The 15,173-nt window shown below is 37.7% G+C and overlaps 1 protein-coding gene across 1 annotated transcript; it reads right to left on the bottom strand.

Moving 5' to 3' along the window:
- Nucleotides 1–8,096: 8,096 nt before the first annotated feature.
- Nucleotides 8,097–14,970, bottom strand: LOC18035093 (protein argonaute 5). The gene is made up of 22 exons (XM_024178826.1): nucleotides 14,431–14,970; nucleotides 14,124–14,341; nucleotides 13,922–14,035; nucleotides 13,581–13,714; nucleotides 13,360–13,463; nucleotides 12,572–12,675; nucleotides 12,010–12,142; nucleotides 11,807–11,923; nucleotides 11,570–11,680; nucleotides 11,410–11,481; nucleotides 10,900–11,019; nucleotides 10,645–10,795; nucleotides 10,443–10,564; nucleotides 10,016–10,153; nucleotides 9,801–9,943; nucleotides 9,664–9,726; nucleotides 9,528–9,591; nucleotides 9,268–9,403; nucleotides 9,064–9,137; nucleotides 8,842–8,936; nucleotides 8,705–8,736; nucleotides 8,097–8,575 (listed from the first exon to the last, which is right to left on the bottom strand). Exons 1-22 carry the CDS (start codon nucleotides 14,887–14,889, stop codon nucleotides 8,400–8,402), a joined length of 2,880 nt encoding a protein of 959 aa, XP_024034594.1. The 5' UTR covers nucleotides 14,890–14,970; the 3' UTR covers nucleotides 8,097–8,399.
- Nucleotides 14,971–15,173: the final 203 nt, after the last annotated feature.

The raw sequence follows: 15,173 nt of genomic DNA, 5'->3' as shown, positions 1-15,173 counted from the left end.
CGGAGCTGTGGGCCATGATGGACATTATCACTCGCAATCTCCTGAAGCTTTCTTTTGTCACGTTCCTGGTCTCAAAGTATATTATGCTGAATTTGTTATTTACTATTATTGCAATTATGTTTTGCTGTGCTGTCAAGTTTGTTAGAGAGAATATTGTGCTGTAAAGTTTGTGCTGTGAGTATGTTTTGTCTATAGCTCTCTTGGAGGAGTATTTAAGGAAATGAATGAACAAGAAAAAGGGGAGTTCCCTGAATCCAAAATACAAATCTTCTATTTCTCTAATTTCTCTAGTCTCTACTCTTTACCCTTCTATTTCTGGAGGACTCCACCCTCTAAAGTGGAAACTTAATTCCCAGAAACTTGCTGCTGCTAATAGTCAACTCTAACATTTGGTGCTTTCATTGAGAGATGGCAAACGAGGGTATGCAAACACGATATCGAGCCCTTGAAGAACAGGTCACACAATTCAAAGAATCGACCCAAAATCCCTTGAAGACCTACGCCAAATCATAATACAACAGCAGCAAATTAACCAAAGTTCACAACAAAACCTACAAGGTGCACAACAAGCACTACAAAACTCTATAGCAGAGCTTGCTGCCAGCGTTACCGTGATGGCACCCTCTCAGATTGGGTCCTCCACAAACCCACCAGCCTCTGCACCACCTACGCCACAAAACACACCACCTATACAAGCTCAACTACAACCCACACAAAGCACAAGATCTATACGATGTGATCTATCAACATTTGATGGATCTAATCCCTTAGATTGGATATTTCAAGCTGAAAAATACTTTTCTTTCTATGAAACCCCAGAGGAGCAGCGGATTGACATCGCCAGTTTCTATATGACTGGCCAAGCACTCTCTTGGTTCCAATGGATGCACAAGAATCAACAATTATCTTCTTGGGCAGCTCTCACCCGAGCTATTGAAAGCAGGTTTGGCCCTTCCTCCTATATTAATCATAGAGCCACTCTATTCAAACTTACCCAAACAAGCTCTGTAGAGGCTTACCAATCAGCCTTTGAAAACATCTGCAACATAGTCACCAACCTTCACCCAGATGCCATTTTAGATTGCTTCATCTCAGGTTTAAAACCAACCATTCAAAATGAGTTAGCCATTCACAAACCTTCTAACCTTCCTGATGCAATTGCTTTAGCCAAATTGATTGAAGATAAATTGCTGTCCTATAACCAAAAATCCATTTCATGGAAATCAACCAATACACCAATACCCATACTTACACGCAACGAAACAAATATACGGCCAGACCCACGGCCCTCACTTTTACCCCTCCCACCACCAAATCCATCAAACCCACCAAAGACAACCCTTCCTATTTGTCGTGTCACGACCGCCGAAATGCAAACCCGTCGTGCCCAAGGCTTGTGCTTCAATTGCGATGAACGATTCAAGCCCGGTCATCGTTGTCGCACTCGCCCTTTTCTGTTATTGTTGACAGAGGAACCATCAGAAAATTTTCAAGAAGAAGAAATATTGGTGGAGGATACGGTGCCTACCGAAGAAACAGCAAATCCAAGCCCCGAAATTTCTTTTCATATTTTGATTGGAACAACTGGTCCCCAAACCTTCAGACTCAGTGCTAAAATTAACAATCAACCTTTATCAGTATTAATTGACACTGGGAGTACACATAATTACCTCCACCCGCGGTTGGCTCACTTTCTTCATTTGGCTATTGATAAGACAATGACGTTTTTGGTAGCTGTCGGCAATGGGGAACGGATTCGTAGCGAAGGTCATTGTTCGAAAGTTAAACTCGAGATGCAGGGTGTTGAATTTGAAGCTGACTTTCATATACTAGATTTTTGTGGAGCTGATGCTGTTTTAGGGGTACAGTGGCTGGAGAAGTTGGGGAAAATTATCACTGATCACAAAGCCCTAACTATGGAATTTACATATAAAAGGGCAGCCTATTAAACTTGAAGGAGCTCAAAACATTCGGCCCCACCCCATTCCTATATCCTTCCACCAACTAAAAAGACTACAACAGACTACCTCAATAGCTCAGTACTTCCGTTTAGAACTCGAACCAGACAGTCCACCTTCAACCCAAAATATTCACCAATCCATGGATTCCACTCTTCACCAAGATTTCCTAACACTACTAAACCAGTATCCAGTTTTTTTTAGCATCCCAAAAGGCCTTCCACCTAATAGACCCCTCAACCACAAAATCACTCTTCTCCCATAATCTACTCCTGTGAATATTAAACCATACCGCTACCCCCATTACCAAAAAAATGAAATCGAAAGGCAAGTTCAAGAAATGCTTCAAGATCAAATTATACAACCTTCCACCAGCCCATTCTCCTCACCCGTCCTCTTGGTTCGCAAAAAAGATGGGACATGGCGATTTTGTGTCGATTATAGAGCTCTAAATGCCATCACTATCAAGGATCGATTTCCAATACCTACAGTGGATGAATTACTATATGAATTACATGGGGCCATCATCTTTTCAAAGATTGATTTACGGAGTGGGTATTTCCAAATTCGGATCCACCCACCCGACATTCCAAAAACTGCATTTCGAACACACGAAGGTCATTACGAGTTTCTTGTAATGCCCTTTGGGCTGTCCAATGCCCCCTCCACATTTCAAGCCACAATGAACTCTATTTTCAAACCTTATCTTCGTAAGTTTATTCTAGTTTTTTTTTACGACATTCTTGTTTACAGCCGATCCCATGAGGAACACATTTACCATCTCAAAATTGTTCTCCAGCTGCTCCATCAAAACCAATTGTACGCTAAGTTATCCAAGTGCAGTTTTGGCCAAGCTAAATTAGAGTATCTCGGCCATTTTGTTTCAGCCCAAAGAGTGAGTGTTGATCCCACCAAAATTCAAGCTGTCTTAAATTGGCCTAAACAAAAAATAATTGCTGCTGTGAGGGGTTTCCTGGGACTCACAGGATATTACCGACGTTTTGTAAAGGGGTATGCCCAAATTACAAGCCCATTAACTGATTTGCTTAAGAGGATGGATTTGACTGGGGTGAAGCAGCTGACTTAGCTTTTGAGCGTCTCAAACGTGCTCTGATTGAAGTTCTTATCTTAGCCTTACCAGATTTTTCCAAAGTCTTTGCAGTGGAAACGGATGCCTCTGGTCTCGCTGTGGGTGCGATTCTCTCCCAAAATCGACATCCAATAGCTTATTTCAGTAAGAAGTTGCCACCAAGACTTCAATCTACATCTGCGTATAGTCGTGAGATGTATGCAATCACAGCAGCAGTTCGACGATAGCGACCATATCTCTTGGGCCGACCTTTCACGATATTCACTGATCATAAAAGCCTTAAGCAACTCCTTACACAAACGATACAGACACCAAAGCAACAAACTTGGTTGACAAAGCTGTTAGGGTTTGAATTTACAATTGAGCATAAGGCTGGGGTGGAAAATAGTGGACTCGATTCTCTTTCACGATGGACAAGCGAAGCACAAGGTAATCTGATGTCAATTTCAGTCACTACTAGCACTTTCCTAACTGAAATTCGAGATGCCCTTGCTTTGGATGACACGGCCCAACAAATTCTGTAGTCAATTGAGAAAGGGGTTTGCACAGATAATAATTTTTCTATTCAACAAGACTTACTTTACCATCAGGGTAGAATTTTTGTTCCTAACAGTATGAAGCTCAGAAAATGCCTTCTAAACCTATTCCATGGCTCGGTGATTGGCGGGCATTCTGGGGAACAAAAGACTTATGCTCGATTATCAGCTAATTTTTATTGGCTGCAAATGCGCCGAGAGGTACAGCAACATATTCGAGAATGTTCAATTTGTCAGCAACCAAACCAGAAAACTTCTATTCCAAGGGGCTTTTACAACCGCTGCCCATACCATCCAGAGTCTGGGAAGACATTTCAATGGATTTCATTACTTCTTTACCACAATCAAACGATAAGACAATTATTTGGGTCATTGTTGATAGACTGTCCAAGTATGGTCATTTTTGTGCCTTGCCGGAGGGAGTTACTGCACCGAAATTGGCTGAATATTTTGTTCGCGAGTACGTTCGACTTCATGGATTCCCTAGATCCATTGTTACTGATCGTGATCCTCTGTTCATTAGTGAATTTTGGCGAGAACTATTTAAATTGCAGGGAACGGAGTTACGGCCTAGCACTGCTTATCACCCGCAAACTGACGGGCAAACAGAAGTGGTCAACCGTTGTCTCGAGACATACTTGCGAGCATTTACTGGAGACTATCCAAATAGATGGTCTGCAACTTTACCATGGGCCGAATATTGGTACAATACCAGTACACACAGCTCTACAGGATTTTCACCATTCCAAGTTGTCTATGGCAGGCCCCCACCACCTCTTGTAGGATACTCCAGCGAAGACACCCCTATTGATTCTTTAAACTCTGCATTATTGGATAGAGAAGCTCTATTGGCTACTGTCAAGCTGAACCTTCAAAGAGCACATGAAAGAATGCGCACCCAAGCAAATCGTCATCGTCGCGATAAGGAGTTTGAGGTTGGTAACTGGGTTTATGTTAAGCTTCAACGTTATCGACAGTCTTCTCTTGCTCACCGTCTAAGTAACAAGCTTGCCAAGAAGTATTATGGTCCTTACCAAATAACGGCAAGAGTTGGAAAGGTTGCATATTGCTTATTGTTACCACCTGAATCTTGTATCCATCCCGTGTTCCACATTTCAATCCTCAAGTTATGTCCAAACCCTACTGAAGTTATTCCCGCCCACCCACCCCCAACTGCAGACCCTTATTCCATACCTTTATGCATTTTGGACCAGCAAACTATCAAGACAAATAAGCAAAAGGTCAAGCAAGTCTTAATGCAGTGGTCTAACACGACACCTGATGAAGCTACATGGGAGAATTGGGAACCTTTCCACGCCACTTTTCCTTATATTAGCCTTGAGGACAAGGCTCATTTCCATGAGGGTGGTAATGATACAACCACTGCACAGCCGATTGCTCAAGCTAGGCCTAAGAGACAGCCCAAAGTTCCCTTCAAGCTTCAAGATTTTGTGCGGGAATGATGGTGCAACCGATTACAGCACTTAGATACTCTTCAAGATATTATGCTGAATTTGTTATTTACTATTATTGCAATTATGTTTTGCTGTGCTGTCAAGTTTGTTAGAGAGAATATTGTGCTGTAAAGTTTGTGCTGTGAATATGTTTTGTCTATAGCTCTCTTGGAGGAGTATTTAAGGAAATGAATGAACAAGAAAAAGGGGAGTTCCCTGAATCCAAAATACAAATCTTCTATTTCTCTAATTTCTCTAGTCTTTACTCTTTACCCGTCTATTTCTGGAGGACTCCACCCTCTAAAGTGGAAACTTAATTCCCAGAAACTTGCTACTGCTAACAGTCAACTCTAACAGGCAATGCTCCGCATGCTAACTGCAGTTCATGAGGAGTCCAAAGAAACTATTTTGTTGTACCTTTGAGATTATAGAAAATCTTTCAATTGGTCCTAATCCTTTTGCAAGGGAGCTGAAGTTTAGCACTTCCCTTCTAAAATTGTTTGATGTTTTGCATTGCTTCCAATACTTAATCAGTGAATTTTCTAGTTGGTCATCCCTCGAAGCCCACGACAAGCAAAAGGATTATTTCTGTCATGCATTCGTGATCCAAACCAGCAACAGCTCTTATAAGCATAAAAGTAGCCGTTATTTGAATGTATCGGCTACTTTTGGGGTTATTTTTGTAATTAAATCATCATTTGTTGTTGTTTATTCTTAAAGGGCAAAATCATCTTTTACGCTCCAGGGGTAAAATTGACCTTTTATGAATTTTCCGTTACATATTAACTAAGTTTTAATGGAATTGTGGAAAAATGCTAACAGTTTAAACGTTTGGTGGTAAAATAATAGTTTTACCAAACCATGGTACTGACATGATATGTCAGAATACATTTAGTGGGAAAATGATAATATCCCACATTTTTATGACATTTTTTAATTCAATACTTTCGCTTTTGCAGTATTTGTTCATCTATTTATACATCTTAGTTAAAAACAACTACATGTACACATGCATCATTCGCCTAATCAAACAATTGAGGCAAACTTTAATTTTCCTTCTTACAACCATTTTTTAATTATAATTTATTATTTTAATTCACTAATTCTCAAAAGTCACAAAAAATATTTGATTAACTAAGAGTCAGTTTAGGATTGCAGTTGAAATTCAATAACTTGCTTATTTCATAATTTTTAATAAAAATAGTATTTGTTAAATTTTGTAAAAACAACTTATTTTATAATTTTCTGCATTTTGTCAGTAGCTTTTTAAAAGCTGGTAAGGAGTTGCTTTTCATAAGCAACTTATTTAATAAGATACCATACATTTTTAAATTTCCTATTATAACCCTAGATTTTATAAACCCTAATATATGAATCATAACTTTATTTTTATCATATTTTATGTAACAAATTATGAAGTTCTCTAGATTTTTTTAATTAAGTTTTTAATATAATTTTACGCATTTGAGAAAAAAAAAGTCTCAATAATTTATTAAATATACTTTAAAAATAAAAAGTAACTAAAACTTATGTCTATTTTGGTCATTATATAAAACAACAATAAGAAAAAAAGAAATGTATAAATAATTTATTAAACATACTTTAAAAATAAAAAGCAATTAAAACTTATATGTATTTTGGTCATTATATAATAAAACAATACTTTCGTAATAAAATTTATCAAATGCATGTACTCCACTTTTTAAACTCACAGCAACCACAACAGCACAGTTTACTAAACACCAAACTATTTTTTTTATCAACAACTTATTTCATCTGCACAACACAAACAGTTTATTTCATCTGCCTCCGCAATCCTAAATTGACCTTAATTCTTCTTTGTCTACCGTAACAATGATCAAATCTTAAACTACTTTTTATTTTGTTCTCTCTCTCCAAATCAACTTTAAATTCTCAAAATTCTAACAAATTTAAAACAGTCGAAAGCCTCTTATTTTTTATTTCTAAATGATAACCATTGTCTCTTTCATCTTGTTTCTAATTACCATAGCGCTGAATTTATTACTTTTTGAATAATTATAAAATGCAATATTTACTTCACACATTACAATAAATTTTGGTTAAGGGAAAGAGATTGAGAGAGAAAATAAGTTCAAATATATAATTGATCCAATTATGTTTTCAGAATAAAAATGTTAATTTGAAAAAGAGTGCAGTGAGATCAAATAACCCCACCAAGAAATGAAGTTTTTTGGCATTTAAATTTACAAGGCATTAACCAGGACAATATGCAGCTAACATTTTTTAAATAAGGAGAATCAGTTTCTACCATTGATGTACATTTTTAACTTTTGGACAGTGTGATCTTTCACCAAAGATTACTGAGATGCTTTTGGAAATGGATCACTCCGAGCTGCTCGTGCTGTTGGATTCACTTTGAGTCATTGGCTGCAAAAGTGGAAGAAGCAACGGAGTTGCTTGAGCTCTCAAAAAGTAAATAATTTATTAAACATACTTTAAAAATAAAAAGTAATTAAAACTTGTATTTATTTTGCTCATTATATAATAAAACAATACTTTCGTAATATAATTTACCAAACGCATGTATTGTACTATTCAAATTCTCAGCAACCACAACAGTACAATTTGCCAAACATTAAACTACTTTTTTTTATTAACAACTTATTTCACCTGTACACTACAAGCTGCTTATTTTATATGCCTTCGCAATCCCAAATTGGCTCTAATTTTTCTCTGTCTACTGTAGTAATGATCAAAGCTTAAACTACTTTTCAATTTTATTCTCTCTCCAAAATCAACTTCATCTTCCTCAAAATTCTAACAAATTTAGAACAGTCTAAAAACTCTTATTTTTATTTCTAAATGATTAACATTGTCTCTTTCATCTTGTTTCTAATTACCATTGAGCTGAATTTATTACTTTTCGAATAATTAGAAAATTCAATACGTACTTCACATATTACAATAAATTTTGGTTAAGGGAAAGAGATCGAGAGAGAAAATAAGATCAAATATATAATTGATCCAATTATGTTTTCAGAATAAAAATGTTAATTGAAAAAAGAGTGCAGTGAGATAATCAGCACTGTCCAAAAATGTTAATTTAAAAAAGCGTGCAGTGAGATCAAATAACCCCACCAAGAAATGAAGTTTTTTGGCATTTAAATTTACAAGGCATTAACCAGCATTAACCAGGACAATATGCAGCTAGCATTTTTAACATAAGGAGAATCAGTTTCTACCCTTGATGTCCAATTTGAAACTACTCCCAAAATAACAGTACTGTCCAAAAAGGGCACCACGCTGGTACTCCATATACCAAAACACGTCAAGCCTTGATGAAAACCATGACAAAGAGGATTGATGCTGGAGACTACTTTCAGCAGTAAAACATTACATCTTTCACATTATCCTTGATGACGGGAAGAGGCCGGATAGCCAAACTCCCCTCCGCCGTGCTCCTAGTCCCTCCTGTGGATCCACCCGCAGATGTTTCATCCTCGATATAAAAACGAGCCCGAAAAGCTGCTAAACGTGCATAGTATGCAGGAGGCACTGCCATATGAAAACAGCCAATACAAAAAATAAAAAGAAAAAAAAAATCAATCAATGCTAGCCAGAATAATAATAATTCATTGACTCAAAATGTTTTTAGTAAAACAATAGAAGTACAAAGGATCAGACCTATTGAAACTGATCGAGTACACCTTGCATACCTGAAAATGGGCCACGAGTCAAAAACTTACAAAATAACCACTCGAAAGATAAATTCTTCAACAATGCAATATTAAATCCGATTATAGAGAAGGTAAACATATTACGTGTAACACAAGTTATTTGTTAACATTTGCAAGTCATCTGCAGTAAAACGGTTCTCATCATACAATACATGGTAGTGAGTTGGGCGACTGGTTCCCTGGAATAAACACCTTAATCAGTCCAACAAATTTAAAAATTAAAGGGGGGGGGGAAGGGGGAACATTGTTTAATTTTTTTTTTTTTTAACCTGGATTGAAAGAGCAAACTTAATTTTTTTTTTTAACCTGAATTCCTGCATGGCTGTTGAGGTAAAAATCGAATTCTGTAGGGTGACAAATTTGAGTATCAACAACAGTTCCTAACACAAGAACATCCGAAAAGTATTCATCAAAGACAAGGTTAAGCAACAACATGGTTCCCAACCTTTGTGAATACTCAAAAGAAGCAAACAGAAAATAAAGATTAATGATACAAAGCAAACTTGGAACCTGGTAAAATATTTCCTCTCTTATCTGTCAGACCATGTCTGTTGTGATCAGCAGGAAAAAGGCGAGTATGATGCCTTTTCTGTACCACAACAAACGTAACTGGTGGCGCATATCCCTCCTCAATTGAGGCACAGGCCTGGAAATAAGTCAATTTAGCATGTTGCAACAAAAGTCATCAACAAGAAATCAACTGAAACTAGACATTGAAAATCTCCAGAACACAAGAAAATTGTATTAACTTCAGAACTCATCAGTATTACCTGCCGGATAGCATTCATTTCATGGAGCAAAACCTGACTGAACTGCCCTTCACTAACACCATCTCTGGCACATAAATTAAACAACATCAGTAACATTATACAAAACATGCAGTTTAACGTTGAAAACAGCCATTACCGATAGAAAATAATCCTGTGAGGTTTGAAGTTGGTTGATCTTCTGAAGTCAATTAACAGTTCCCTGTAAAAGACAAACAGAAGCATAAGGTTCTCTTAATAATAAGGCACCTGATATGTACTTCCATGTCTACTAACCGGATCATCCCTCCATGAACTAAACCCCTCTGAGGATCTTTAATAGATTTATAGAGATCTTGGATAATTTCCTCATTATGTGCCTGAGCAGAGACAAGTCCTCTGTACTTGGTTACTTCTGGCCAATCCATTGAGGCCACCACCTGTCTCAGTCAATTCAATCTTTTAACAGAGTGAATTACTAGAAAGCAGAAACAGAAAATGAGTGCACATACGGCCGCTATTGAAGGGCTAGAGTCTTCTCCTGGTTGTGGATGGGTGACATCTGCACCAAATATAATTGTAGGTCTATCAGTCACAAGAGGAATTCTTTTCTGAACAGCATCATCGAGCACAGTGTTTCGTCCTCCAACCTGATAAAATTACAAATAGTAAACTGAATCTCCAGGACCAATAAGCAAACCTATCAATTTTAACAAGAAATTTTGGCACTCCCAAACACTTATAAAAATATCTTGAACATCAGAATTTGATTATTTGAAGAAAAAAAATTACAATAATTCCAGCAAAGCAAGACTGAAATTAAATTGCCAAAAAATATATATATATTCATCTCCTACATGTTTTCCTGCTAACCCTTGTATTTGTTCTCAAATATTAACCATGATAATGAACACACAAAAAAATGGGGGCAAACCAAACCTTCACATTGATTTTAAGAGCCACATTTTCAAAATACTGCATATTGCCACTGGATACGTGCTTAGGCTGACAGCATTGTGAAACAATCCCAAGTTCTGTTTCACAAACTCGCTTAATTCTTCCTGCGAGCAGAAAGCCGATAATGTTGAACAAAACCAAAGCTGACATAAAAGTTTAATCATGGATTAAATTTATCACTCACCATATGATCTGCTAACATCAGGTAAAATAATTATCAACAGCTGAAGCTGTTTCCCTGGCTGAGTAGTCTTATTGCGAACGTCTACAAGTGCCTTCTCAATTTGATTTGGGTTGGATGAACTTATGGGAATGACAGGCCGCGGGTTAAATACCTGGCATGACAAACACAGACCCCCCCAAAAGAAAAAAGTCGGTTCAGAGAGATCATTAACCTGATTTGCTAACATGAATTGCAAAACAAATAACATTACCATACCATTCCCTTTTTATTGCACATGTCTACCAACCGTTGACAGAACCCGCTCACATCGTGGTTCAAACGTGTGGAGAAGTTCATACAAGTCCAAACTTGCACTGTCCCACCATTGAACATTTTCTGTAAAACCAAAATTACACAAAATAATTCATTGTGAAAAAATAAAAGCTTCTCGTTCAGAAGGCAAAGTGGACTGAACTGAACACCAAGCACATACAATCCAAATACCTAAGTGAATATCAGATACAATGCTTGTCAAAGATGAAAAAGTATATAACTAAATAGAAATTACAGCATGCTAAAATGGAAAAAAAAAATCAAAAATTATGGTTGGAAAAGAACTGCAGCACATCCACATTGCATCAAATGTAGCAAATCAACTTCCAACCCATCCTACCCATCAGTCAATAAACATCCCTCAACCAATTTAAACAAGTGGTAACTGCTTCCCTATGCTCTTCCTAAGCACAAATCAACAACTACGGAATAAAATAATAATTAGTAATTCACCTTGTTAATCATGTTCCATTGCCCAAAATCAGGATTCACGCTTGCTTCTCTGCCACTTTTATGATATTTAAGCTGCAGCATTACAGGAGGTAAAGTTAAGCATAAGGAGATTGGAAGTACCATTATCTGTTACAAATAAAACAAAACGACACATAATTACCATTGGAGCAGGTAGGATTCGAGCATCAACCGATGTAAGACCATCAGCCACTTGAATTCCAAACTTGTTGTTCACAAGAGTATCTTCATTGTAAGCATTTTCCCTAGCCATCTGCAGAAGAATGTCAAACCCAGAAGCAAGAATCAGAAACTCTCTTTGTTCACAAGAAGATAGCTCCCAGATTAATCATCCAAAAAAGATCCACCACAGATGTAAGAAATTACAACAATGCTCTACCATCTGTATATTTGCTTCACGATCCTGAGGACGCTGACAGGTTGCTCTTAAAAGAGCAGTTACTTGTCTTTCATTTAATCTTTTAGTATATCTCTGTCCCTCAACAATCCTAGAAAGCTGTAAACAAAAATATTCTATAAATAAGTCTTAAATAAATTATTTTCCAGACACAAAGAACGAAAGTAGTCTTTTGATCATAGAACCTCCATTGGCAAATAAATGCGCCTCTCTTCAGTTCCAGCTTCAAGGGCAGGCAATGACGTGAATTGAAGCGCAATTTTATGTTTTTCAAGAAAATATTGAACCACCGACCTTGTCTCATTGTCACAAGTAAACCTAGCAAATACAATCAAAGGGAAGATATAACGTGAATGCCTACTATAACATGGAAGGAGGGATACATCACTGTTACAGGCAATATCAAGTGACCATCGCACTACATAGTAGCCAACTACTATCACATATCAGATTTGAGAAATTGATTTGAGACACATCCACCAAACTTTTTACCACCAAGTAGTTCAATCATACATAAAATACAACACAAAAGACAAATTTAACCATATGTGGATTTCAGATGACGACAAAAGCAGGCAACATAAAGTATGCTTCTCAAATGGCGTGGGGGACTCAAGAATCAGCTAACATAAACAAATCGACCAACATAAACACAACCAAACCACCAAGTTATGTTATCACACTCTATCACCACAAGTTGGACAGTGTTCTTACACTTGTATATCAGTTAATTACACACACACATACATTACTTGGCTCATCGGTTGACTGGTTATTCCAGTGATCTTGCAACTTAAGTTGTACCCCATATGCCTGAGCACTACCTTTATTCCCTTCAATGCCTTTTTCACCTAGAAGTCAAGAATTAAACAATTATATTAATATCATTGACCACGTGTCTCTATCCCATTCCCAGCAATAATTTTGAAAATAATTAAAGGGCGGTTGTCAAATAGCGGCCAAAATAGATCAAAAGTAAAAATTTTACAGATAGTTCAAAAGATTGCTAATATACGTAACGGAATGATAATAAGTTGATCAAGATAACTGTACAATTGCAAATGAATGCGTGGAAGATTTTTAAAACCGCCATTTCAAGATCTCATTTCTTTATCATCAGAATTATAGGCCAAATTATACACCAACTTCCTACATTAATCATCAAACACTGTCATCAACATTCTATTCCCCCTAGACTTGGGAGCTCATTCTATTTAGATTTCAATGGCCGAGAACAACACTACTCACTACCCACCAGTTCAGCCACAAATTAAGAAATTACCCTATCCAAAATTTGCAAGAAATTTGAAATTTTAAACTGCTAATTACTTGCAATTAATTATACACAGCATCTAAAACATTACTGAACGGTTTGCCTAACAAATCTGTGATCATTCTTTGAAAAGGCTCTTATCACAAATATATTACGGTGCTGCAGCCCTCAATTAAAACTTTTAACCGCCCAATAGATAGCTCATTAAGTTGATACTAAATTAATTATAACCATGACATCACGAAAGAAGACTAGACAATACCTTCAGACGCACTTGATCAGAAAGAGGACGTGATAAGTCGCTGCAATAATACTGAACAAACTCAGTAACTAGAATTGGCTTATAAAAGGAGCTGGCTGAAACATCTGCAACAGCAAAAGCAAATATTTATGTAGCAGTGCTACACCTAAAAAAGAAAAAATCAAGCTTGGATAATATAAAGATAAGCAGCATCAAATTATATAAAATATAATGAGAAAAACCAATATTAAGAGATAGCCCAAATTGGGTTGGGCGAAGACTCTGAAAATATCCACGCCAATATTCAATGCCATCACCAAGCTGACCCATTGGTCCAAGATCAGTTGAGAAAAATGACCTTCCCACAACTGTATGCCTGATGCAGAAGTTCATCATTTCATTAATTAACCATTCTAAAACCTAAATTGTTCAAGGCACAAAATAGACAATAATAAAATTGTTCCTCAGAAATCAAATGCTCAATCAGTTGCATGAACAAGCAAATGCTGGCATGGGCACGGAACATCCTATATCATACATAACAAAAAGTGAAACTTTTATTAACACAGTTAAGGTTAAATACTTCTCTGATGGAGCTGCTCTGAGAACAACATCAAGCACTTGTATGAACTTCTGTAGAGTGTAAACATAAGGCTGCGACGCCAATCTGATAACCACCCTAAACTGACGCTCCGTTCTGCATAAGAAATCACTCGACACATTAAATCAAGAAAACTCACAATCAACAATATTCAAGAAACACACGTGTTAAAAGCATGAGATACCCCGGGCTGGCAGATGAGCTGGGACGAGGATCACTATCAGGTAACGTGATAATGAATTCCTTCGATTCAAAAGGCAGCGGCCCTGCAGTGTAAATGCTCTTCATACCATCATAGGCAGGTATTCGTTCACCCAAGTTAGTCAGCCGATATAAGTTAATCAGCTGAGAAATAATTTCTCTGTTGATCTTTTGTGACGTCACCTCTGGATCAATTGAAACCTTAATTGACGAGAAAAACGGAAAATAAAAAATAAAAAGAGTCAAAACGTTTTCAAAAATAACGAAGTTAAAATTAAAAGTAGACTTACATCATAGTGATGAATGTCTCTCTTGGCAAGTTGCACCATAAAGTGATTTGCTCGGACAACACATTTTCTGCCACGGGTTCCGAATCCCGGCCTCACTGGAAGTCTCACCGCCCGCGACGACGAAGGCGGAAGTGTAGCCGCCGCTGGTGCCGCCAATGTCAGTTTCTGCTCCGTTTCTTCGACAAGAGTAGAGACTGAAGACGAAGAAGGAGCAGAAGCAGAAACAGACGGAGACGAAGGAGCCGGCTCCGTCGAAGTCGAAGCGGTGTGCGGTGAGGACGGGGCTGCACCGGAGCCGGAATGCGATCCACTACCAGCACCCCCACGTTGACCTTGACGACCTCGGCCGCGTGGTCCAGCGGCTCCGCCGCCACCCCGCTGGAATGACGGCGCCCGTGCCTGAGTCGGCTGGTCAAGGCGAGAATCCGGCCTACGACCACCGCCACCACGTCGAGACATTGTCGAAAGCAGAAAGGTAAATATATGAGAGAAAATTTTGGGGAACCGAAGTGAAATGATGGTCACACAAATAAAGCGGGAGAGCGATTACTTGAGGATGAAGTAAGTGTCAGGGAGAAGGAGGGAGGAAAAGAGGGCGCGTATATAAATAATAAAAAGGGCAGGGTGGCTTAGCTTACCGCCCCTCTTGAACAGTAAAATGAAAAGTAGGCCCAAGTACGATTCACGATTATTTGGTCTATTTAATAATTTAAACCCCCTTCTAGACTTATAAATTTTCCTTT

Source organism: Citrus clementina, unplaced genomic scaffold, assembly GCF_000493195.1.
Source record: "Citrus clementina cultivar Clemenules unplaced genomic scaffold, Citrus_clementina_v1.0 scaffold_8, whole genome shotgun sequence".
Lineage (NCBI taxonomy): Eukaryota > Viridiplantae > Streptophyta > Magnoliopsida > Sapindales > Rutaceae > Citrus > Citrus x clementina.
This window is presented reverse-complemented; position numbering and strand designations above follow the sequence as displayed.